The sequence below is a fragment of the Takifugu rubripes genome, chromosome 12 (assembly GCF_901000725.2).
Source record: "Takifugu rubripes chromosome 12, fTakRub1.2, whole genome shotgun sequence".
NCBI lineage: Eukaryota > Metazoa > Chordata > Actinopteri > Tetraodontiformes > Tetraodontidae > Takifugu > Takifugu rubripes.
Window position 1 is genome coordinate 1,187,501 of NC_042296.1, and position 24,619 is coordinate 1,212,119.

Below are 24,619 nucleotides of genomic sequence, written 5' to 3' on the forward strand. Positions count from 1 at the left end.
CAGTGCATGTGTTTCAAGGTCTTCAATGTTGTGTGTACAGAGTGTGCCAGCAGCAGCCGGATGGTCGGGACATTCCTGAGCGTGTGTGCTTTGACGGTGCTCTGTGGGCTGGTCGTGGTGGCCTTCTCCAGGCTTCTGCTGCAGAAGAGAATCAGGACACCGGCAGGCGCTGGTGAAGATGGAGTCTTTCACTGCACTGGAAAGGTTAGCTCTCCAACATCAAACAGCGTGTGGGTAAAGCGCCGTGGCCCTGGAGCTCCTGGGATACTTTTATTTTTGAAATTTGAAACCGGCAGTGAGAAAGTCAAGTGTGCACTTTTACAGTTACAGCTGTATTTTACATTTCCTCTCAATTCCCAGCTCAAAATCAACAGTGTCCAGATATGTGACATGATCATGACCAATAGCACCTTTGAGTCAGACATTTCAACAGGAGGGATTTCTGGAAATATGTGTCCCTCAGCTGATTTAGATTGTTGCTAGACTTATTTTCAACATTCACCACTGAGCATCTCAATGATGCAAAAAGTTCTTCATGCAAGAAAACACCTCCCAACTGTCAGGGCAAAATGTGAAGTTCTCTGTGAATGCACTTCTGACACTGCAGATGTCAACATTACACATAGGGGAAAAGCTAGTGCCCCAGAAGTATTAGTAGTGAGAGTTCATCTCCCAACCAAAATATTATATGATTTTTCCCTCTGGCTTGAATGTTTTGGACTGAACACAGTTGTTTCAGATGTGTGTGTGTGTGTGTGTGTGTGTGTGTGTGTGTGTGTGTGTAACTAACTACAGGTTTTTCTCCTCTCTCTCAGGACCTTTCCTACATTCCAACAACCAATGAAAAGACAGTAACCTACAGGAGGGACAACCCGCCTGACCACTCCCTGGAGATGCACATCCAGGTGCCCAAGATGCCTCTCGGTGACCCCTGGCAGTTCTAAGAAGAGGTCAGAGGTCAGGATCAGAAGTGAGAGAGCAAAATTGCTTGACCCTGTCCCAGTCAGCTACACGGGGATAGATTGAAGATAGTGAACTGTGGAACCTCAGCTGAGTCCCACTTGAACTGCACTGACTGTGACTCACGTGGCCAGTATAAAGAAGAAAAGATAAAACAATAGCACAAACACACCCTTTATTTTCGCCATTACTGCTCAAGTGTGTGTGTGTGTGTGGGGGGGGGGGGGGGGGGGGGTGATGCTTCATCAACACTATTGATGAGTATTATTTTAAAGTCGGAGCACTACATGTTTTCTCTCAACGTGTTTGTCATTCCATGTGTTTGACTGCCATCTTGTGGCAGTTTTGAGGTACGACAAATATTTCTAGTTTACTGACCTCAGCTTTTCCCTTGAATGATTTAATTAAGCACACCAACAACTGATGCAGGTTTTTATGCCTTTTTCTTGTTCTTCTTCTTGTTTTTGATAAGTTGGGTTGTAAGTTATGATCCAGAATTTTCTTTGTGTTATTTTAATGTTATTAGTTCATTGTTATTAGGTCTACTTTATGGCATTCTCGATCATTTCGATCAACAACTGTCGGGTCTTGATCACCTGGTTAGACTTGCACTAGAAGGACTGTTTTGCATCATACTACTGAAGACTGGGGAAATCTCAACTCAACTGGTTGGATTCAATAGATTAGGTTGTTAGGTTGCTACGCGTTGGGTCTTAGAAAGGATCTGACCATTTAAAGCTAATGCAGCAAATTCACAACACTGGACTAATAAGCCCCTGCATTAAAAAATAAACAACAAACTGGGTTTAATGCAAAAGTACACTCGTTGGGCATCTTATATTTAGTTTTACAGTTTTCCTCTTTTATATTTGTATTTAACACAAACTTGTTTACAGCAAGACTGCTATGTTTTACAGTTTAAAGACACTATTATTTATTTTCATCCCTTTCCCATTTTATTTATATCAGTTCTGCTATTACATGATAAGGCTGCTTGACTGTAGAGGTACTGAGAATATTTAAGCAATAATTTGTAATTTTCATCTCATCTGATAGGTTTTTTGGAATAACAACGGCACTTTTTTGTGTGTATTTCTGTCAATTAATGAGTTGTCAATGCATTGAAATGTGTGATTTTTTTTTTTTTATTGATTTCCGTCACATGTTTAGATGCAGCAGGTCTACGGTCAGTTTTTAATTAAATGTCAAGTGCTATCTCCATTTGCTTCCGTGCTTGAGTTTGTGAGAAAAGCAGTAACCAGGTAGTTTCTAAAATGTGTCTTTTCGCTTTTGAGGTTCACAGAGCCTGTGGTTTCTTTATTCGTTTAAAAATTGCATTTTATATCATCTGAACACAAGGTGGAGATCAACCCAAAGGCATCCGAGTGTTCTTAGCAGCCGGAAGTAGAGTGAACAAGCAGTGACCAGCGGGTGCATTGTTATTTTGATTAAAACTTTCTAAACTTTCGTATCAATATAATTTAATCACAAACGTATATAAAATGAAAATAAGGTTCCATTAACACTCCAAAAATAAGTAAAAATTCACAAGCAGCTGTAACTGTTTTATTGTTGCAAGTTCCTGTGACATAGGCCTCAACGTAAACATAAAAAAACAATATTAAAAAAGAACACCAAGCTTTAAAATATACTTAAATGCGACAGATACAATCCACCTAAATTGAACAAAAAAGATTTGTAGAATAAATAGGCGCCTAAAGATGTTCATTTTTTTTTTTACTTTCTTGAATATAAAAAAAATATTTATTTATAATTGATAAAGACACCGTGTTGAGAAAAAGCCCAAGTTCAAAACTGCCATTTGGGTTATTATGTGTCCAAAATACACACTCCATAAATGTTGTCACAAATGTTACGTTTCTTTGTTTGCTTGCACCACCTGTTACACCGCCTTATTCTGTCTTTCGGTATTTTGGACTGTCTCTCGCACTTTGGGACGCTGGGCTCCCGGAGAGGCTCGTGTCCGTGTCGCTGCTCCCTTTCCCGTGTCCCGTTTCTCCGCTGTCCTCTGAGCCGTCCGCGGTGTGCGTCCTGATGTGCTTGCTGAGGTGGTCGGAGCGCATGAATCGCTTCTGGCAAATGGCGCATTCGAATCGTTTCTCTCCGGTGTGCGTGCGTAAATGTCGCTGGAGCTCATCAGAGCGCGTAAAGCGCTTGCCACAGAAAAGCCAGTTGCAGACAAATGGCCTCTCTCCGGTGTGCCAGCGCAAGTGCGCCTTCAAGTGTGAGGTCTTGCCATAAACTTTACCACAGCCCGGGATGTGGCAGCTGTGCAGCCCCCTCCTTTGCGGGCTTGCGCCCCCCGGGCCAAGGCTCTCTGCCTCCTGGCAGTTCGGACAGTCGCACGTGGCTCTGCCCGAGTAGCGGCGGGATGAGGAGCGGGAAGAAGCGGGCAGAGGAACTGGGTTTGTTGCCACCACCGGTGCTCCGATCTTTGTAGTATCTGCATAAGGAGCTGGGACAGATGGCCTGAAGCCGTCAAACAGGTGCTGTGCGGCGGGCAGCAGGTGCTGAGAAGTACTGGGACTGAAGGGAGAGCTGTATTCAGTGTTACAGGCGCCGAAAGAAGCGGGTATTCCTGTCGGGCTCTGTGCGTCCATCCAGCTGGTCCCAATGTCCCACCAAGCAGAGGTACCATTTCCGGTGTCGCCCATGGGCTTGAACCATGACTGATGTCCGTGGACTCGTGGATATATCCCGGTTAAATCTTCAACTGAGGGGGGAAATTTTTTCAGAAAGGCGGACCGCTGCGAGTGCGCGGAGTCGAGAATAATGTTGTCTGGTGACACGGAGGTCTGGTACATGGAATAATTATTTCCCATAAGAGAGTTGACAGTGGTCACCGAGAAGGCACTGTTGGTGTTTGCCAGTCCAGTCCCGTTATTTCTGCAGTTTCCAGGGGGTACCCCGAAGGCACCTAGGTTGCTCGAACCCCCCAAACCTCCTTTCCACGGATGAAACCCCTTTACAAGTCCCGGTGCGCCATCGGACAAAGCGGGAGAGCAGGAGGGGCCGGGGTCTCCGATTCTGCTACAGGTGGCAGCAAGCATCGCGAGCGGGGTGCTTCCGAGCCGGGGCTCCTCCTGAGGACAGCAGAGTTCGTTAGTGCGTAAAGACGCACAGCGTGAGAACCAAGTTGGGGGGAAAAACAACTTCCTACAAAGATGTTCATGCAGGAGAAATGACATTAACAGCTCTTAAATTAGCTTTCTTTCATTCGCGTTATTTTTTATATATAAAGCTGCCTCGTTTTTGCAGCATTTGCGTCTCAATTTTGAGAATTTACACCCAAACTCAGAGAATGATGCTGGGAAAAGTACAGCGCACCGAACGAACACAAACAGCGCAAACCAGTTAAAAGTCCATCAGCTCGTCGGTGTTTTTAACTGTACAATAAATTGTAAACTCACTCCTAGAGAAGCAGCCATGATCCCTCCTCAGTTGTAGTGTTATCACCCTGCGCGTTCCTGTCTGAGTGATGAACTAGTTGTTCTTTCTTCAGGGCTTTGAGGAAGAGACCGTGAGGCCGGGAACCAATCAGAAATCCGAATTTCTCTGTCAGTCACCCTTAGAAGTCGGTAGAAGTCGTTGTGGGTTTGGTTTCTTTTTCTTCATTTTTTTTTTGTTTCTCCGGGGGTTTTTTTGGGGGGGGGGGTCCAAAAGATATTTGCTCCTGGACAAAAAACAACAAGAAGCACTGCTTAATAGTTTCGCGTTTTCCCCACCAGGAAATTAGGATAAACAAAAGGTGCAACAGACGTTACTAAAAACTTGAGCCATGTACCAAAACAGCTCGTGGTTAAGCTGCAATTATTAATTTATATTTGAAGAACTGGCACCGATGATGCAAGCTTAAAGTGTAATCTGGTGTAAGTTGGTCTTCTTTCTGGTCTTCCTGATGCACCTGACATCGGCATTGTGGTGCCGTGCCCGTGATAAATGGCCCGGTCCGCCCCATCCTGCCCTGAGGCGTTCCCAGTCAGCCCTGAGGTTCAGGGAGGGGTGGACGCACCACTTCCACCTCCACCACCGTTGCTGCCTCTGCCACTTTATCTTACTTAACATAAGACACAGGTGTTCTTTCAGAAAACACCTCTTCCTCTTTAAAACTCTAAACACTGGTGACAAGTTCTACCATCTAGGGGGAAAAGACTAAAGGAACTTTTCAGTTGGCTCTCTGATTTAATTCAATACAGCAGGGTTTAACCGCCTTCCTTTTTTATTGTGTAACAAGTTTTTCACTCTCCTTTGCAGGACACACACATAAAACACACACCTGTTAGCGGGGGAAACGTTCCCACACTTGTCCCCCAGCCTAAAGCATGGCCACATTTACAGTATCATCCTCTTCACCAGCCACCCAAACAGCTGTCTCTCTTTAAGATGCATTCTTTTCCCACACTGGCAGTGTGTGCATGTGTGTGTTTGTGCGTGTTTTAAAGCCCCCCAATGAAACACTGTCTGAGCCCCGACCTGCTCCTTTGGCGACAATAATGACCACATTATTACGCACCATCGGATGTCAACAAAACAAGACTGTCGTGTGCTCTGCGGTCACTTTGTGGGCGCTGAGACAGAAAAAGCCAAAAGAAAAGAGTGAAATAAAGCTCTGGCTCTACTCGGGGAGAGGGACGGCTGAAGTGTTTTCTTCTTTTCTCCTGGCTGTTTTTCTTCAACTCCTTCATTGTTGCTTGATTGCGGTGGTGGCGATGTGGAGGACAGGGCGGCCATATTGGTCATCTGTCCCGCTGAGGCAATTAGCAGGAGGATTTAAGTCAAAAGAGAAGACATTTAAAAAAATCTCGTCAGATCCAGGGGGCAGGCCGGCCATCAAAAGCAATGGAAAATCCCAGTGCCGTGCAGCACGTGATGCTACCTGCTAATACAGCGTCAGTCTTCAGAAATGAGCTGAAAATTCCCCCTTTTTTCTCTCATCTTCATTTGTGTTTAAAGGATGTGATGTAGTTCTTTCAGATGACCTGATTGGCCTAACTTGGCTTTTAAAGAATATTGAATAATTATTATCTTTTCTAAAATAGAAAAAATTCTGCTAAGAGCAGGTATGAGCAGCTGTTTCCATGGGGACATTTGGCCTCTAATTGTTGTTAACATTCTGTACACTGCCTAATTTTTTTGTTCATTTTAATTGACTTGAACATTTTCCCCCTCACCATATTGTGAAAAGTATAAAACTCAGGTCGGTCACTACAGCACGCATATACAGTATGTCTCTACTTTTGATTTACTTTTAAACTCCAAAATAAATGAAGAGGAAGCGTTTAACCAGGTGAGCAGCACGCCAGGATGTGCCTGGAGCGGCTCCTCCTTGGCTTCCTGTAATTATTACGCAGAGAGGGCATGTCTGCCGTCTGTCAGCACCCAGCTGATGGACGACTGTGGGAGAAGAACGGAGAAAACACGGAAAACAGTGAAGGACTTGTTTCCAAAATGTGTTTTCCCATTACATTTGTTCCAGTGAAAAATGTCGCATTTAAATAAAAACAACTGAATGCTTAAGATGCTCATATATGTGCTATATTTTATATTTTGGAGGCAAAATAGAGGCTTTTCAGGTCTGGGAAGAAGGTGGATTAAAACTTCCTCTTCCCCCTCTCGTTCCCTTCCGTTGCAGACATTCACCCGCACCTGAAATAGCCATGATGGATGTCTGGGGTTTGTTAAGTCGTCCATCAGAGAGGTCATTTAACCTCCCAACGCATGTGCTGTGGAGAGGAGGAAGAGGTGGGGATGAGGAGGATTTATAAGGAAGCGGAGAGAATCATGGGGATGAATGAGACTGAGACTGTGATTAGTAAGACATTGATGAGGTATTGCAGTCAGTGTATCTCACCCCCTACACACACACACACACACACACACACACACACACACACACACACGGCATCTTTGTAAGACATCTACGGCACATTGACTTTCATCGTTTATCCATCAATTCACACATGTTTCTAACACCTCAATTTAGCTCTGTGAACACAGACAGACCAAAAAGATGCAGTGAAATAATGAGTAATGATAAATTGTGTGTGCCTTAAACATTGCTCAGTATAGCTGGATTTATTTTGACTGAACAGCATGAGTGTCACGTGTATAAAGGATAGACAAGACATGTTAAACAAAACTGATTTTTGTGCTTTAATGCAACACAGTATGAAGGGAATGATTTCCATACAGAATACTGGTGCAATTTGTGCACATTTAGGGGATTTTTGATTACTTGCTTATCATTATAAACTTCTAAAAGAGTCTTTCTTCAGCCAAAGCTGCTGATGGTCGACAGGGGGCAGGTCAAAACTTACTCAAACCTTCTTCAAGTCAGCTCTTGATTAAAAACAACCTCTGACCCTCATCTCATTTCTCTTCAGCACTACCACCTTCAGCACGGTTCACCTCTACTTTTCAGGGGTGCACAAGCACACACACACACACACACACACACACACACACACACACACACACACACACACACACACACACAACACTCACGTGTGCACACACCTCAGACAAGGAGATGAATCTACTGTTCTTCATTTGTCTGTTTCCTCTCTGGGCTAGGTGTGTGTGTGTGTGTGTGTGTGTGTGTGTGTGTGTGTGTGTGTGTGTGTGTGTGTGTGTGTGTGTGTGTGTGTGTGATTGATTGATGCATACATATGAGGCCTGGAGCATAATCATACACTTCCAGTTGTCATTTTTCACTTTCAGCTGAGATGGATGGACCTGATCTGATCACTGCTGCCTCATCGTGGGTGGCCGAGGTCATCTAAGATGTGTGTGTGTGTGTGGGGGGGGGGGGGGGGGTGTACCTATATGTCTTTTCTCCATTGGTTATTCTGTCTGTCTGGCCAAAGAAGTGATTAAGGCGAGTCTCCCCACTTACAGTAGCTCTTGAACAGTCCCACAGGGCTCAGGGCTGTTGTAAAATAGTTTTCACATCAAACACTAATCTGCGATAATCCAGGAATTGTAAGAGCATCAATCACGGCGCACTTCTGTGTGAGTATGTGGATGAAGTCATTTGCAAGTGTCCAGCTGTGGCTCACTTGCATAAAACACTTCATACGGAAGGTGACCTTGGAAGCTCTTCACTACGCTAACACAACCCCTCCAGGGGGTGTTGATGCTTGAAAAACTCTGGTGGTAGAGTGGTTGCCAATAAACAGGTAAGAATAGTCTAAATGGTTTTAATTTGTATACTCAGATATGGGCCATAAAACGGGGTCTGTTTAGTCAGTAGCCTTTGAATGGTGAGACAGTTTTGGCTGGATAAACAAGACAAAATGCAAAGAAGCTGCATGTCTTGAGTTCACAACATGCTGGCCTGGTCCTGGTGTGTTCAATTGAACCATCACACATCTGGCATCACCACAATACTTTAAAGTGTGATTGGGCATCATGAATCCTCTAGACATGCTCACACAAACACACTATTCTTTTATGTTCCTGGTTATTTGGTGTTCCTCCCACCAATTGCACCACAATGGCTGCCATAAAGCTCGAGGCTGTGGGAGCAGGAGCACAGAGAAAAGAGTTAAATTGGCTGAAAAAAGATCTGCCTGCTTTTTCATGCTAAATGCGGTGCAACAAATTGTTAATTCATTCCACAAAGAGGCAAAATGGGCTCAGATTTGGCTGAAAATGGTTGCGCTTTGTCAGGCAGGCTTAAATCAAGCACACCATCTTTGTCTGTGAGGTCGTGCTCATGAATCAGAGTTTGGGTAAGCGTGAAAGAGATTAGGCAAAATACCACAAGTCACTTTTGCAGACATTCCTGCAAAGGACCAGCTTCAGGTGGTTTGAAGGTGATTTCGTTGCGTCTGTTTTATTGATGGTTCCCGTCAAACATGAAACACTTCTTTTCACACCTAACCACAAACACATGCGCTGCCTCTGGGCTGTCATTCACAACATACACAGACAACCTGAAACGACGGTTTGGCGTCAGCTCTGCCAGGCCTGCAAGTCATGTCAGGTCCTGAACTGAGTTACACACAGACACATTTACACACTTATCTTGGATCTTTATGGTGCGCTGCACCCTCCACTTAACGCTGCTGTAAAGGTCTTCCTGATCTCATACAGGAGTTCCATCTTCAAAGAGCTGCATGCACGTACACATAAGCACGCAATGGAGAGCTTCAGAGACCTTTAAGTGGACTTAATCATTTCACATTTAGCTTCAAAGAAGCAGTTTCAAACCAAGATGTCTGAGCCCATGGCACAGCTCCCACTCATATTCTTCCAGCTTAGCTTGGATCTGGATCTCCGTTCCAGCTTCTGAATGGTGTCAAACAGAGGTGAGCACCTCTCCTGCAGTGCACACCCGCCTAATTGCATCATCTGCCAAAAAGAGGTGGAGCTAAATTTGTTTTACTTCCTTGTTTGCCATCAAAATGTGATTTTAAGAACTTGGCATATGTATAGGGTCACGGGTCGGGTCAGCGTTTAGCCTTGGTTCACGTTTTTTCTTCTATTTCAACCAGAGTGATGGCCCATCTGACGACAGGTCGTCTCCTGTCCTCAGGAGATCTTGATGACCTCCAAACCTCCGGAGGGTCACACACCTCTAGAGGCTGACCACATGCTGACTTTTCGCATCTCACATGAAAGAAATTCCAAACTGGCTCCAAATTTTCATCAAACTGTTACATTTAATAAGTAAATACTTGTTATTATGGCCTAAATTAATTAAGGGAAACAAAAAGAATTGTCTTTTTGTAATTGCTACTGCTATTTATTTTGCTGTTTATATGGTGTCCCAGGTTTTATTGGCACAGATGTGGTCGATTCACTCATACTAATGTACCTAGATGTCAGGACAAATGGACAATATAGACAGAGCACGTAAAGAAAAGACCTGTTGCCATCCACACATGCATTCTGACATTCTAGTCACTCAGTCTAGACCTTTGAATCACAGCTTGTAAACGTGATTTACTGCTGTGTTCTATAGCAAATAAATACGTGACAGGTATGTGAGAACGGCAGCTCCGTCGTTGATCCAAGCCATGTCATTTACAGATTTATAGATAACATAATTCACAAAGTCTATAAATTGAGCGACACGGATACATTCGAACCGGAGATTTGGTTTGTATTATTCTGACACTTGGTAAAGAAAACAGAACAGAAAACCTGTATCAAAAAATCTGAACCAAAAAATCTGTATCATCTTTATTTTTGAAAGAAATATATGAAATAAAAAATATACAGTACACATTTTTAATAGGGAAGATTTTAGGGGTTATGGTATTGATAAATTTTGCAAATGTATTATTATTATTACACAGTACAACAGGGGCAGCTCATAGCTGAAAGGAAGGAAATTAGTCTTGGAACTGGAAGGTTGCTGGCTCAAAACCAAGGACAGGTCAGGGGCTGGGGTGCCCATGAGCAAGGCACCCAATCTCCATTCATCCCTAGGTGCAGCAAGCCAGGAAAAGGAGGGGTTAAATGCAGAGGTCCAGTTCACACCCACTGTCTTTCTTCTTTGACGTGACATTTCAAACAAAGCTGAAATGTAAAAAAAAAACATTATCTATTAGGATCAACTGGAGGTGTGTTCAAATCAAGTCTTTTGTCTCTGGTATTCATGGCAGATTTCACAAATGCACCCAGAGACAAACAGGTATGGCAGGTACGACAACCAGGATCAGGTTTCATCAAATAACTTTTCTGTTGGAGATGTCAGCCAACACTTCAACCCTTATCAATAATTTCCACGTGTGTTTTTATCTTATTATAATTTTCTATGCTCTCACTTTTGTAAGATAGATAAACACTGTGTTGCTCTACAATGTTATGACAAAACATGGCAGTTTAGCATCTGTCAACACGTTCTCCAGGTCTGTACACATACAGATGGTATGAAAATGAGAGACACCTGCCAAAACCTTAAGTCATTGTACAAGCCGTAAATCTGTCTCACTTTACAACCTGATCTTTTAGAAAGGGAGACATCCTGACGCCAAGGCAGCCAGTGACACACGCATGCCTCTGCTGACAGCATGTACGTCTGTGCAGAGCTCAGGGATGTCACGCAATAAATAAAGCAAACATGACTACACACAATCATGGGTTGACTCACGCATGCCAGCTTGCTTGTAGATAGATGTATCATTCCAGTGGCAACATTTCTGCACCCCCTGCATTTCCATAAAAAGAAAACCGTTTGAAGGCACCAGTGTCCATTTTCTGCTCTCAAATAAATTTCTGAGTGAAAAAAAAGCCCAAACATTCATATGGTAATAATATTAAGAAAATGATTTTAAATGTAAGAATGAAAAAATCTTTTGTATTTTTTTATACAAAGAAGAAATTACCTATGCATTCTGTGAGAAATTATAAATAATTCAAACTAAAGATTGCAATGATAATTACTCATTTTGTGATTTAATTGGATTTAGATCGAGATTTATGATTTCATTTTAATTCTGTGCTTTCTCATATTTTTAAAAAAAAATGACCCTATTACTTACTATATATCAGACAAGGTGAATAGTCCATAACTAATCTGAAATGTTGATAGAAGTTGCAAGTTTAGACATTAATGTGCTTTAACATTTTAGTACGTTTGGGTAGATCGTCTCTCTGTTGTATGGCGACACCTAGCGGCGAAAAATAGAAAACATTTTAAAGTTACCGATTTCCCTTTTCTCGTACTACACAACTAAGTCTTGTCTCCTCTCTTTGTATTTGCAGACCTGAAGTGGTTTCAAGAAGCGTGATCCCTCAAAGGCTTTTGAAAACAACACAAAGGGATTAACGCAGGTGTAAATTAGCTCAGTAGAAACATCTCTAGCATCTAAAAGTCAGAAGTGACCTTTCTTCTGTGCAGTTGTCTGCTGCAATCGTCTCCCCACCGCCGCCCTCCATCATCTCTATCATGATCTAGCTCAAACGTTCACCGACAACAACCCTTCTTCAGTGCAGACCTCGTTGCCTAGCAACGTCCTGCCGAGTGGCCCAGGGGGCGGGGACAAGGAGGCACTTGGCTTCCACAGTAATTACAGTGCACGTTTTGTGTGCGCACAGGCCTAGACTGTGCGTGTTTCCATGCAGCCCCAGGTGCGTGCGTGCGTGACTGTGTGTGCGTTTGCGTTTCATGGCAGTGGTTTAAAACACGTTTAAGTCTTAAAGACATATTTATCTGCGTCTTTTGTTGGATCTGAACAAGCACCAACTGAGCAACTTCCTGGTTGCTTTTTCTCTTTGAAAGGATGTCTCTTACTGTCTCTTACTGACACCGTCTTGCATTAGTCGCTTCAACATTTCCCCCGTGTGTCACTGGCATATTCTCAGTTGGCTTCCTGCTAATGATGTTTTCTGCTTGGTGAACCAGAGATGTGACTCCACTTGGCCAAAGTCACATCTCGATCAAGGAAGGGGGTTTCACACACAACTTCAATGTCTGCATGCAACTGTGGTGCCTCACATGAATTTACCAGCTAATTCCCCTCTGGGAGTTAGATAGATCTTTTGGTCTGTGGGTGGGAGAGGAGACCTCTGTGTCAGACTGGTGGCAAAACAAAAAAACTTCTGTGTGACTGCTGATTCCACAGCAAATGACCTTTCTAAAATTATGTTTAATCCTGTTCACCAAGTCCTCTCCTGAAGTATAATTTATACAATAAAGTTCATTTTTGAAGCATAAGTGACATGGGAAACTTCATGCAACTAAAAACATATTTATCTGTAGCATTAAAATGCTATGCAACTTATAGAAAGCTTTGAAAATGGGTCTTTAGGAAAAACAAATTTACTAAGCTCAATAAAACAACCCAAAATTTCAGATTCTTTTAAAACTAGTCGATCAGACTATAAATGTCATCATCAACGTGTGCTGGTGAGCCTCATCGACGTTACAGTGGTTTATTATATTCCATTTTCTTTTCAGTAAATGTTTTTTAAAAATAAAAATAAAATAAGCATTCCTAGAGGGGAAATAGGAAGAAAATACTACGTTAACACCAACTGTAAACTAACCTGTTCTAGATACAGCCAAACATTCACGGACGCCTCCCTTTCCCGTTTGCCCAACCCCCACAACACAGATGTCACCGCCCTTTCCTCTCGCTCTCACATCAACATGACTACCAACACTGCCGCTCCAGTCGCAACCGGAGCATCATGGGAGATGTAGTCCTCGGGACCCAATCCATTTCGAGAAGGCGAGGCCTCACCAAAATACAACTCCCATCTCGACCTTCGCACGCCGAGCCCCGTGGTCCAATCTGAATAAGTGGGAGGAGCGCGTCCGCCCACAAAAGCCACATCTATCCGCCTGTATCTCCCCCTAAAAAGCAATTGAGTGCGAAATAACGGGGAATACGCTTTAAATACTAACGCTGGTGACGTTTTGTTTTTCGGTGCACGACTGACGGCGGCCAGGAGTTCCCGCGTCGTGCGGCGGGAGAAACGGCAGCCGACAGGCAGAAGCTGCGAAGAGGGTGTTGTCCTGATGCTTAAATGGAAGTGGGTGGGCCTCTACGGTCACACTCTGCCAACTTCTCTGAGGATATAATCTTGACAAGCACTATTTAACCCGTGTATGGACTGGCTATCCGATAAAGGAGGTGCACGCCGGGGTTCCAGGAGTCTGAGGGGCCGGGGACGCGCGCACTCTTGTCTGGTTTTAACCCCGTCATTTGGCGCTGTTTGATTGTGACTGCGATTGGCACCGCCCTTCCTGGCCAGTGGGTGGTTTCGTCAAACGAGGAGCTCTGCCACGGCCCAGCACCGAACATATAGGCCGTCCTCCGCCTCTGTACCCGGCCGGCCTTCCACCGTGAACTACACCCTCTCCCTTTTGGTATATTAATGCGTTATGAGTGGTAGGTACCCTCCCCCTCTACGTCTCCACCCATCTCTCTGTATCGGTTTGACAGCAATAAGGCTTCAAGCCCCTTTGATTGTGATGATGAGGTTACACGGTTGTCCTCTGTCTTTATTGATCACCTTTGTTATGCTCTATCTGTATTAGCCGACCTTATTTGTTGGCCCGCTTGATTTTCTTTTGCCTTATCTGGGGACTTTGCACTCTTCAGAAGTCCTCATGTGGAGGTGGAACCGCAAAAATACTCTCGCTGCTTTTTCTCAACAGACTCGAAGAAGGAGTCATCTGGTTCTGAAGGAGGGAAAGCATCAAAAAGGGGGAAGAGTTCTGGATCGCAGGTAAGAGGGAGTAAAAGTCAGAAATGAGTTTAATATTGTTCATCACTTTCACTTGCCTGGGAGCCCCAAAAGCGCTCCCTCCCACCCAGCCCGACACCTCTGGGGGCGTTTCTCTGGTGAATTCTACTTCCTGTTTCTGTGCAGCTCTGTTTCTGTCCAGCCCATAGCTTATTGTATAGGCTTATATGGTTGTCACTACACTTTTAACTTATCCGTTGACATCAGTGTCAAAATTGTTTAATTCTGCTTATGGATCTATTATGAAGAACTCTATTATGAAGACCCCCCCCCCCCCCCACACACACACACACACACACGCACATGCACACACACATAAAAAATGTTTCTGTTTTCATTACAGAGTCATTCTAGATTCAAGTCCAGTCAGTTTTAGTTGTGTGCATGGCAGTGCTCCGATTTATTCCGTGGTGTTATATTTGATCCAGGATTTGTGCCATGCTGAAAAGTGTTTGTAGCATTAAAAATTTGCTTGCGACCTAGTTCCTTTTGAAAAGGAGGAGAGAGAGAGAGAAGGCGGCATTTTCTTACCAGTGTTCTGAGAAAAGAGAAATGTGGTTCTCACATGCCCACCCACTCGCTTCCTGTAATACCGCCCACTTCCACTGACAGCTCTCGCTCTAGCGTTAAGCTTTTTGTTTCAGTTTTCTGCACCATGTCTCCCCCCTCCCTGCGTGCTTTATCTATCAATTTTAAAATAAATTTTCACTGTGTGACTGCATAATTGCACTTGATACCTTCCTCTTTTGCTCATTAACATGTGCTTTTTTTGTTCGTCTATGCTAAGAATCTCTCCAGACCGCTTTTCTTTTTTGACACTCCTTTTTAACTGTATCTGTCTGAGCTCCTCCTTTTTTTTAATTAACTGGTCCTCTCTTCTTCCCCCCCCCCCAGGATTCCTCTCAGCCCTCTCCCTTGGCTTTACTAGCAGCCACCTGCAGTAAGATCGGAGGCCAGGGGGGAGCTGAAGTGGCCCAGGCCGGGGCCCAACCAATCCAGGTCCAGGCTGGTCAGATCCAGCTGCAGGCAGGTCAGCTCCAGGGTCAAATAGTGGTGGACACAGCCGGAGGTCAGGCCCTGGTGCCCCAGCAGCTGGAACTGGTCCCTGCCCAGTTCACAGGAAACGGCTGGCAGATCATTACAACGGCACCGACCATGGCGAAGGAGACCAGCAACCAGCCTGTCGCTGTGACGGTGGCGACCACCCTGGCCAACGACAGCTCACCTGGTGGACGGAAGGTGAAAGAGGTCCGATGTGTCGAGCTTTAAGCCTTTGACTGTCAACGTCAGTCCTCTTAACGCGAACATTTCTTCTTCCCAGGTGAAACCAGTAGGAGGGACTAACAGCAGTCCAGCCACTCAACAACAGTTCCAGATTATCCAGGTCCAAAACCTTCCCAGTGCTGGGAGTGGCGTGCAGTACCAGGTCATCCCTCACCTACAGACAGCAGATGGACAGCAGATCCATATCAGCCCAGCTCAGACAGCCCCCATCGGTGCTCTACCAGAACAGGTCCAGCTCATCCAGACCCAGAGTCCAAGCCAGACACAAGCAATTCTCCAGCCGGCCAACCAACAGGCCATCTTGACAAGTTCAGCCAATCAGACAGTTCCGCTGCAGATCCGCCCTGCACAGTCATTCCCGCTGCAGCTGCAGACTCTGCAGGGCTCCCAGGCTCCTGTTATGACCACTGTACCCATAAACATCGGTGGTATGACCCTGGCTTTGCCCGTGATAAATAATGTTGGAGGTGCTGGAGCTGTGCAGCTTATCCAGGCTGCAGATGGTACATTGTCTGTTGCCAATGGGAACCAGCTGGTGACGACAGCAGTGCCCGGACCAGCTCCGGGTACGGCATCAAGTGGTTCAACAGCGGTCGCCGACGGTGACAGCGCATCCGATGGGACGCAAATGGTTTCTGTCGGGACAGAAGGCGCGCAAGCTGACGCCCAAGTGCAGAGCAGTGAGGCAGACTCTCAAACCCAGAACCAGGCAAATGGTTTGCAGAGCCAGACAGATGCTACAGGAACCGTCCAGCAGGTGATCGTTGGTCAGGTGGGACACCAGTTTGTACAGCAGATCCAGCTGCAGCCACAGGCTCAGAGTCCAGGTCAAGTCCAGGGCCAGCAGCAACCGCAGCACATTCAGACCCTTCAGCTGGCTCCCGGGCAAACCTTACAGCCCATCCAAGCATTCCAGAATCCAGCCCAGGTCCTTATTCGCACACCAACCCTGTCTCCGTCTGGACAACTCACCTGGCAAACGCTACAGCTTCCGAGCAGCGTGTCTTTGCAGAGTGGCCTCGGAGCGGCCGTCCCTCAGCAGCTTACGCTGGCCCCGGTGGCCGGCGGGACACCCATGGGCGGTGGAGGGCTGGTCTCCCTGAGTGGGGCTCCTCTGACACTGAGTGCTGCTCAGATCAACCCAGGGTCTGGGGTACAGACGGTCAGCATCGCTGGCCTGGGTGCTGCTGGAGTTCAGGTGCAGGGTGTTCCTCTCACGATAACTGGTATACAGGGTAAGAGCCTATTTATCTATCTTTGAATATGCTTCAATAAACTATTATCAATCAACCGATTACCATAATGATGATATTACATTGCTACCTTTCCTGTGTGGAGCCATAGTTCAGAAATTAAAATGACTCAAGGCACCACTTGGCTCGAGTTTATTATAAGGTTTACAGCCATTCCACCCTCTTTCAGGTCAGCCACAGGGTCAGGATGGGGTCAAAGTTCAGTCGTCTCCTGTGACGGTGGCGGTGGGCAACGTGGCGTCAGGCTCCTCGATGAGCCCGGAACAGCTCGGCTCTGTACAGAGCTCTTCAGAGCAGGATGGCCCACCCAACAAAAGACTGCGCCGCGTCGCCTGCTCCTGTCCCAACTGCAGGGACGGCGAGGGAAGGTCGGGAGAAGAACCACACACGCTGTCATATTACAGATATTTGGTTTGCGAGCGTAGTCCTTGTTGAAGCTATATTCTGCACAGTAGATTTGCCAGGTTTTTAGGATTTCCACGTGGTGCCTTTCCAGATTCCAGTCCAATCCAGTCTGCTACAAAATACAAAAAAAATCACTGTTTAGAATTTTCCTAAATAAGCATAACGGGTGTCTCGACGCGACGGGACAACTGGTTTGGGTACAACGCTCGACGGCGTTTCACATTATGACGCGTTCTCGCAGGAACAGCGGAGATCCCACAAAGAAGAAACAGCACATCTGCCACATGGAGGGCTGCGGGAAGGTGTACGGCAAGACGTCCCATCTGAGGGCGCACCTGCGCTGGCACACCGGCGAGAGGCCGTTCGTCTGCAACTGGATCTTCTGCGGCAAGAGGTTCACCAGGAGTGACGAGCTGCAGAGACACCGAAGAACACACACAGGTGGGGAACAACAACCATGCAAGGGTGCGCGCTTCTTTTATTCTGGCATTTTCTTTTTGGCTCGAATCCTTTGCTTGTGTCCTCGTAGGAGAAAAGCGCTTCGAGTGTCCGGAGTGCTCAAAGCGCTTCATGCGCAGCGACCACCTCTCCAAGCACATCAAGACCCACCAGAACAAGAAGGGTGGAGCTGCGTTGGCAATCATCACCACTGAAGACATGGAGGAAGACGCTCCCGAAGGCCTGGGCACGTCCCCTCACATTGTCGCCGTGGCGACTCTCTCGCGTGACTCTGACCCTGCTACGCCCACCACCTCTAATCACCTGGAGGAAGAGGAGGAGGACGACGAGGAGTTTGAGTAGGCGGGACTCTGCTGCTCACCGAAAGTTGACTTCCTGTTTTTTTGGGAGTCTCGGCAGGGACTGAAAAGGTGACTTTTGTCCCCCCATCCTCTCTGCTTCTCACATCAAATTAAAAAAAATGGCGGCGTTCTCGTGAAAAGGGGTTGGAAAGAGATTGGAATCATGCCATGAAAGACAGCGGGAGGAGATATCCGCGCAAAATCTTCTCTAAACTTTCGAAATATCATTTTGGCATTTATTAAATGAATTTTTATTCTCCATGCTTTATGGGGACAGGAATTGCAGTAAAGCCTATATTAGCACAAGATGAGGGGTGTGTGTGGGGGGGGGGGGGGGGAGGTTCCCTGTTGAATCTTCATCATGCATCCAGAGACATTTTCCTAAAAGCTGAATCTAACTCTATGCACAAAGCTGTCTTGCTTTTTCATGCGTTAGAGAGCTCTGGGCCAATCAGGGCTGCTGCGGAGCAGAGATAGAGCTGTGGTCAGTCTTGGGATGAGCGTGTGTGTGTGTGTGTGTGTGTGCGTGCGTGCGTGTGGACACGCCTGTGTTCCCATACTGTGTTCAAGAGGAACTAATTAGAGTTTTATGGTTCAGGATTAGACCTCCCATCAGATTCAGGTGTTTGAGACCAGTCAACGGATAAACTGTTATTGAAAAAGCGTAGAAAAAAAAGCACATATTAAAAAAAAAAAGATTTATAAATAATGCATTCCTATCAAGGTGTAGTGGCCACTAGATAAAAGGTTTCTATAGACGGGGGAAAAAACAATCTAGCTTTCTACAACTTTGTGTAGTGGAAGCAATACTATAATGACAATCCTTGTGAACCCATGTTTACATTGTGAGGGGACATTGTCAATACGCCAGTCTGTTCTATGATTAGCAAAAACTTTGGAAAATGGTGCTGGTCTCTCCAGCGTGGCCCAGCATCAATGTTGCTCTCTACCTTCTGTGCTCCGGTGACGACCTCTCCTCTCCACCTCTCGTCCTGCTACGCGACGAACGCGCCGCATTTGCCTTAACACAAGCGGTTATTGTCAGGTGCATAGACACACACGTGGCGGGGGGGGTGACGTGGCGAGCACACCACAGCACGGAGAGGTAGAAAGTGAATAAATCTGTGGGTCAGGCTATTCAGTTGTGTGGATGTTACAAATGTTTTTCGGTGATGTTTCTCTGTATTAGTTGAGTGTGTATATTCATTTTAACTTAAAAGATGCTTTTATTTTGTAGAATTTTACGCTTGTTTTGAAAAAAAAATCCCCAAACACACAGGATCCCGGTGTGTACAGCTAATTTATTATTTATCCTTAATTTGTGCTATTTGCTTATTGCTGGACTTGTATTTGTGTGCGTTGGTTCTACGCTCGTGTACAGCATGTTTCTGTTATTTCGCTGTAATTGTCTTTTTTCTCCTTTTTTAAACTCCTCGTGCTTTGCTTTCTTTTCCACATCTGACTGTTGCTGTTCATTTCTCCTCTTTGCACCATAATGTGATTTTAAAGAAGAAAACATAACAAAAGAATAAAGAAAGAAAAAAAAGTTAATATTTCCTGACGTTGAAAAGGTTGATACCAAATTTAGATGTTTTTGGTAATATTTTGAGTGGACTTTTTCTTTCTTTGATATTTTGTAGTGACATCTCATTTGTAAATCTTTTTCTAAAGATGTTTGTTTGTCTCCATGACATTTGATAATGGGTTTTTTGCCAGGTTGGCCTCAAAGGCTACAGTTTATTGATATTTTTAAAACTGGTTTGTACAAGCGTGTTATGTCAATATGGAAAAATAAGATGAAGTAAAAAAAAACAAAAAAAAAACATGCTTTGCATAACACTTGACAATAAAGTGGTGAAAATAGTCCAAGATTCTTCTGCTGTGATTTTGAATGGTTGCTTGGAGAGATGGGGCAGTTTTGCCCATCTGCCTGATGAAACATAATTCATAATTGGTAGCTCAGAGATTCTGAGTTCACCAGCAGGTCTCTCCCTTTACACAAGCGATGCGCTGCTTTCACACTGTAGAGACCATCACTGCTAAAGCTGCTTCCAGATCAGAGGGGTGGGACACGTGTGCAGGGCCAGTGTGTATCCCACCTTCTCATTACTGATCTTTATTAATAAATGACTATAGGGGGAAAATGAGTCACAAGCACCATGAGTCACATTTAAACTTAATAATGTTATATCAGAATCATATATCACAGCATGATAATGAACTTACCTCATTAGGTTTTTAAAAAGATTACTTTTCATGATCATCCACCAGGTGGCCCAGGACCAAAGTAGACTTTATAATGTATGTTTGCTTTTGCGTCAAATAATTAAGGATTATGAGACAACCCAGGTTATCTGTGTGTATATGTGTATTCAAAGAATATACAACCCACATTTTTTTTCCTAAATAAAAATGACTTTATTTATAAAAGAAGAAGAGCATTTTCATGCATAATATGATGGAAATGGCTAAAGTGAAATTTGTTCTGGATCACACAAGATAAAATGATCATATAAGTGGGGACTGGTGTGAAACAAACTACTGATTTTAAAGTACTGTGAACTACAGGGCCTGATCCATGTAAGGCAGTCAAGCAGCTTTTCTTCTAGATTGACTTTTACTGCAACTCCATTTGAAGGCTGTAAGAGAGAAGAAAAAACTATCAGCTCTTTGAAGTAAAGATATCAGAAATTGCCATTGGCCGCTTGCCTCCGTACCTCTCCAGGTAAGTGTGGACGCTGTTGTGTCCGTTGAAGCGGGCCAACCCCACCAGGTTCCCCGTAGCGCAGCGGCCCTCCTTCTTGCGACACAAACTGCAGTTGCACACAGCACGGCAGAGGGGACACGACCAGTTCTGCAAAGTAAGTGCACGTAAGGCGATAATCCATGCTCGTCTAGTTTACTCAGCACTGAAACTACAACAGTGAGCTGGTGTTGGTTTAACCGGGTTCAGAGATGTTTTGCCAATGAAGACACATTCAATTGTTGCGGTGAAAATAGCACAAGTTCAGATTTGGAGCCGACTTTTAGACCCTTGTGTTCATAAAACTAGCACACTTTGATGCTTTAGCATAGCATAAAATTGCAATTGTCCGCTCGTTTATTGTCAAATTTGATGGTCACAACTCGCGGTGAAAATTGTGAGAAACGTGGGTTTTCCCTGCTCTCTGAGTTGGAGTCAACCATTCTGCCTTTCAAATGGTTCCATCTGCTGCATTGCATGACCTCCATTTCACCTCGGTCCTGTCTCCATGGCGACCGCACCTTTGTTATCGCTGCCAAACTTTGAAAGTTTACCCGCCTGATTTATGCATTATTAATGACCTGACACTTGTGTAAAATAAAGACCAAGAATTACTTGTTTAGAATGCTTTTAGCTACAGACAATTATTAAGTGACTTATGGTTTATCTTCTCTTTAAACCTGTGATTTATTTGTGTTCCTATCTTAAGGGCATTGGATGTTGTGAAGTTCTAGACTTAGCATCAGTTTATAAAATAAAGTCAAGTTTGTGTTATTATTCAACACATCTAAAAAGACATGAAAAAATGAAAACCTTAAGTCACAGCAAAGTGTTAAATGTGGCATTAACGAGCATGTATCGCAGTATATTCCAACATGAGCATTGATTCACTGCATTCCCATTATATCTGCACTAACCGGGTCGAGCAGCACAGTGCGAACATCCTCCCCGTAGCGGTTCTTCAGACACGGCCCGCAGAACTGACCTTTGGCCCCAACACAGAACCCACTGCGGCAGATGGTCTTAGTGTCCAGAGTCTTCTGTCTGCACTGGTGACACGAGCTGCCCTGCAGAGACAGGACACACAGGGACAGTGGCAAACCTGGAGGGGCGGACACCGGCCACGGCGGGTCCTGCGTGAGCCTGATGGGACGCACCTTCTCCTTGTCCCAGATCTTGTCTTTGCTGCGGTACGCTATGTTTTCCAGGTCGTCTTCTGTAATCTCATCGACTGACCTCACGTCAAACTGGCTCTTCCTGACACTCTGGCTCCTCCTCTTCCTCTGCACCAGTTTGTCCACCTGCCCGGTCAAACATAGACAAGCTAAACCAAGCGCCGTGCCAAGAAATACATACTGTATGTGTAGAATGAGAGACGGCTGAAATGGGTGTTCACAGCCAAAACATTGAACCCATGTCAGTTAAAGCAGGCGCCGGACGTGGATCCCACACTCGTACCTTGAGCAAAGTCTCAACATCTACATTCTTGGGGGTTTTGCAAGGGCGCGGCTCGCTCTTTTCCTCCACTGCAAAGTTGTCTCGAGGTCGGGCTTTACGGGACGGGTTCCTCCGTTCTGAACCCACCTCGGATTCAAACTTTCGTTTCCGAGGCGTGCCCTTCTCGCTCTTCTTCTGCAGAGGCAGAGCAGAATTAGGCAGGCGACTCGCTGATCATTTCATTTTGACAGGGCAAGCTTGCTCAGCAAGATGGCTGAATGTTGAAGGTGCCGACCTGAGGGGTGGAGAACCTCAGCAGGTCCGTGATGGTGCTCAGATCTGCAAAGAGCTTGGCCAACTAAAACACAGCAACAGAACCAAGAAGTCAGACAACCTCTGACGCCAAGGGCAGAATAAACAAAGGGAGAGAGTGTTGGGGGAATTTCCACCATGGCCTTGTTCTCCTGGATGTTCTGGTCTCGCTTCTGAAGGCTCTGAGTTAGGCCTTCCTCACTGATCTCTTCTTCCTCCTTTTTGCCTTCCAGCTGCGTTTCCTTCATCCTCCGTCTCCCCCTGCCTCTCCGGGGAGGGGTCTCTTGGACCGCTTCTGCCACTTCTTTCTCTGGTGGTTCCTGTTTGGCAGCAGACAGTCTTTTGACAGGAAACCTGAGGAGCAGAAATAACTTGGTAAATATTAGATTGAAATGATCTTCCAGTGTGTAAAATCATTGATCATGCAAAATGAGAATACATACAGTAAATAAACAATAAATAAATAAATACATTTAGTGGACACTATCTAAAAATGTATAAAAGCAAGTTTTTCATTTTCAAAAAACTGTCTCTCCCTCTCTCTCACACACTCACACACACACACACACACTTGAGGGCAACTAAAAGGCTCCTCCTCTTCGATGGAGAAGCCTCCTCATCATCGGAGTAGAATCCCGTGTCCACATCACTGTCCTTCTCCGAGTCCAGCGTCTGGACATGAACAGAAAGCGATGCTTTGATTCTGAAGGCAAGGCTCTCAGATTTTTTTATTTTTTTTATTTTTTTCAAAAAAGAAACTTTATACCTGTTGCTTTTCATCCAAATACCCTTTGTCGTCTTCTTCCTCGACATCACTGAAACCTTCAAACTCTTCCTCACTGTCTGACTGGCTGAACAGCAGCTCTATCTCTGCCGTGATGAACTTGGATTTGAAACACGGAGCCTGTGGGCAGATACACAAAACATCGTCCTGAATAGACGTGCAACCCTCTGTGACCATGAACAGAAAAAAACAGGATGGAAAAGAAAGAACTGATGGAAATGGGGCATATAGAGTAATTATGGGTATACTAGCATTTCTGGAAAATCAACGCTGAAATAAAATGAAAATATTTTAGTCGTTTTAGGTGAGGCCTTAAACAGTAGATATATAAAACACGGTTAATTTTCAACAATACAGGTGATTAAAGTGATAAAAATTCAGGCTTCAATAGTATTTGCTGGTTATGTATTAATTAAAGTATTGCTGGAGGGAATGAATGGGGGGCCACATCCCTATAAAAAAAATGTACACTACTGTAATAAACTACAGTGCGAGAGAGTTAAAGTGCCTCTTTGGTAATCTGATCTTCATCATTTGTTAATCGGATTCCTTTGTTGACACCTGTGGAACCATGTCGTCCTCCAGAGCAAGAAACAGGCTGCACTTCTTTGACCTCAACTCTGATTTTTACACTTTTTCGTTAATGTTCAACATCTACCAAACCGGTGACATAAAACTGATATAAAGCCTGAATAACTTGTTTATTAAAGCCATGTGGCACAAACGAGCCCTGAGCTGTAGTTAGCTATAACACACGCTGTAACTAGCAAAATATAAACAATGGAGCAGGTTCATACCAAAGAGGCCGACATTAAGCCTTAGTAACAGGGACGAGCGAGTTCGGTGCCCTTTCCTTCATTATTAAGTAAATAAATAAAGTCAAACTGACACACATAGTCAGGCTTACCTTAGACCGGAGGTACATTTCAATATCACTTTAGTAGCAAACCGTTGGAGAAAAGGCTTGGCTTTAACACGCACAGGGACGAGCAGATTTAAAAGGCGAATCAATGAGAGCTCCTGTTGTTACAAGACTGTAACTTCAGACAAAAATAAGTTATTTGTAAGACATCTACGTAAAAAAACACACAGTAAAAACATGTAACATCAGCTGTTTGTTTAAAAAATCTTTCACTTTTCTTACCAGTCTCTAACCATATTCTTTGTAAGTCTCTTTTAGGACCCCCCCACGACCACAGTGGTGCCGTCCGCCTTTTCGCGCTTAAACTACTTATGGGCGTGGTCTTCCCCGGAAGTCAGGGGGAAAATTCCATAAACAATCATCTTCACTACAGGTAATATAATCTAGTTATAATGACGTAGAAGTGAAGCTAAAAGGTAGTATCAAAAAAAAAAAAAGATGAAATACGATATCCTGGCGCCGTTGCAGCTTCAGGGGAGCGTTTTTCTATTC

The 24,619-nt window shown here is 44.8% G+C and overlaps 4 protein-coding genes and 1 long non-coding RNA gene across 12 annotated transcripts in view; 2 read left to right on the plus strand and 3 right to left on the minus strand.

Annotated features, from left to right (window-relative positions):
* itgb8 (integrin, beta 8) overlaps positions 1 to 7,570 on the plus strand; it is an 18,437-nt gene extending 10,867 nt beyond the window's left edge. The window contains exons 15-17 of one of the 5 annotated variants that reach the window (XR_003890314.1): positions 41 to 204; positions 816 to 1,172; positions 7,555 to 7,570. Coding sequence is in view for 3 of the 5 variants with exons in the window: in XM_011608861.2 (XP_011607163.1) it covers positions 41 to 204; positions 816 to 944 (293 nt within the window). In the remaining 2 variants the exon portion in view is untranslated. Of the gene's footprint in view, positions 19 to 40; positions 205 to 815; positions 2,180 to 7,554 lie in introns of those variants that run through there. The other 4 variants (XM_011608861.2, XM_011608862.2, XM_029845378.1 and 1 more) reach the window with 4 other exon arrangements.
* On the minus strand, positions 2,495 to 4,978 carry sp8a (sp8 transcription factor a). The gene is made up of 3 exons (XM_003968860.3): positions 4,766 to 4,978; positions 4,392 to 4,654; positions 2,495 to 4,064 (listed from the first exon to the last, which is right to left on the minus strand). The coding sequence occupies exons 2-3, from the start codon at positions 4,407 to 4,409 to the stop codon at positions 2,874 to 2,876; spliced, it is 1,209 nt and encodes a 402-aa protein (XP_003968909.2). The 5' UTR covers positions 4,410 to 4,654; positions 4,766 to 4,978; the 3' UTR covers positions 2,495 to 2,873.
* Positions 7,571 to 10,156: 2,586 nt separating the features above from the next.
* On the minus strand, positions 10,157 to 13,154 carry LOC115251671 (uncharacterized). Of its 3 annotated transcripts, XR_003890193.1 has the most exons (5): positions 11,819 to 13,154; positions 11,700 to 11,734; positions 11,475 to 11,603; positions 11,084 to 11,141; positions 10,157 to 10,509 (listed from the first exon to the last, which is right to left on the minus strand). It is a non-coding gene; the product is annotated as an uncharacterized lncRNA (long non-coding RNA). The 3 variants fall into 3 exon arrangements; XR_003890191.1 differs by having other exon boundaries at positions 11,700 to 13,154; XR_003890192.1 differs by lacking the exon at positions 11,475 to 11,603 and having other exon boundaries at positions 11,639 to 13,154.
* A 145-nt stretch (positions 13,155 to 13,299) lies between these two features.
* sp4 (sp4 transcription factor) lies at positions 13,300 to 19,195 on the plus strand. 2 transcript variants are annotated; one of them, XM_029844710.1, is made up of 7 exons: positions 13,300 to 13,829; positions 14,099 to 14,169; positions 15,082 to 15,435; positions 15,509 to 16,706; positions 16,894 to 17,092; positions 17,371 to 17,570; positions 17,659 to 19,195. In XM_029844710.1, exons 1-7 carry the CDS (start codon positions 13,823 to 13,825, stop codon positions 17,928 to 17,930), a joined length of 2,301 nt encoding a protein of 766 aa, XP_029700570.1. In that variant the 5' UTR covers positions 13,300 to 13,822; the 3' UTR covers positions 17,931 to 19,195. The 2 variants fall into 2 exon arrangements, with proteins under 2 accessions (XP_029700570.1, XP_011607166.1); XM_011608864.2 differs by having other exon boundaries at positions 13,304 to 13,829; positions 15,082 to 15,426.
* Positions 19,196 to 20,322: 1,127 nt separating this feature from the next.
* On the minus strand, positions 20,323 to 24,451 carry cdca7b (cell division cycle associated 7b). The gene is made up of 11 exons (XM_011608863.2): positions 24,350 to 24,451; positions 24,113 to 24,245; positions 23,188 to 23,325; positions 22,993 to 23,093; positions 22,559 to 22,775; positions 22,405 to 22,467; positions 22,131 to 22,304; positions 21,830 to 21,973; positions 21,590 to 21,739; positions 20,647 to 20,783; positions 20,323 to 20,568 (listed from the first exon to the last, which is right to left on the minus strand). Exons 2-11 carry the CDS (start codon positions 24,128 to 24,130, stop codon positions 20,547 to 20,549), a joined length of 1,164 nt encoding a protein of 387 aa, XP_011607165.2. The 5' UTR covers positions 24,131 to 24,245; positions 24,350 to 24,451; the 3' UTR covers positions 20,323 to 20,546.
* Between the last annotated feature and the right edge of the window lie 168 nt (positions 24,452 to 24,619).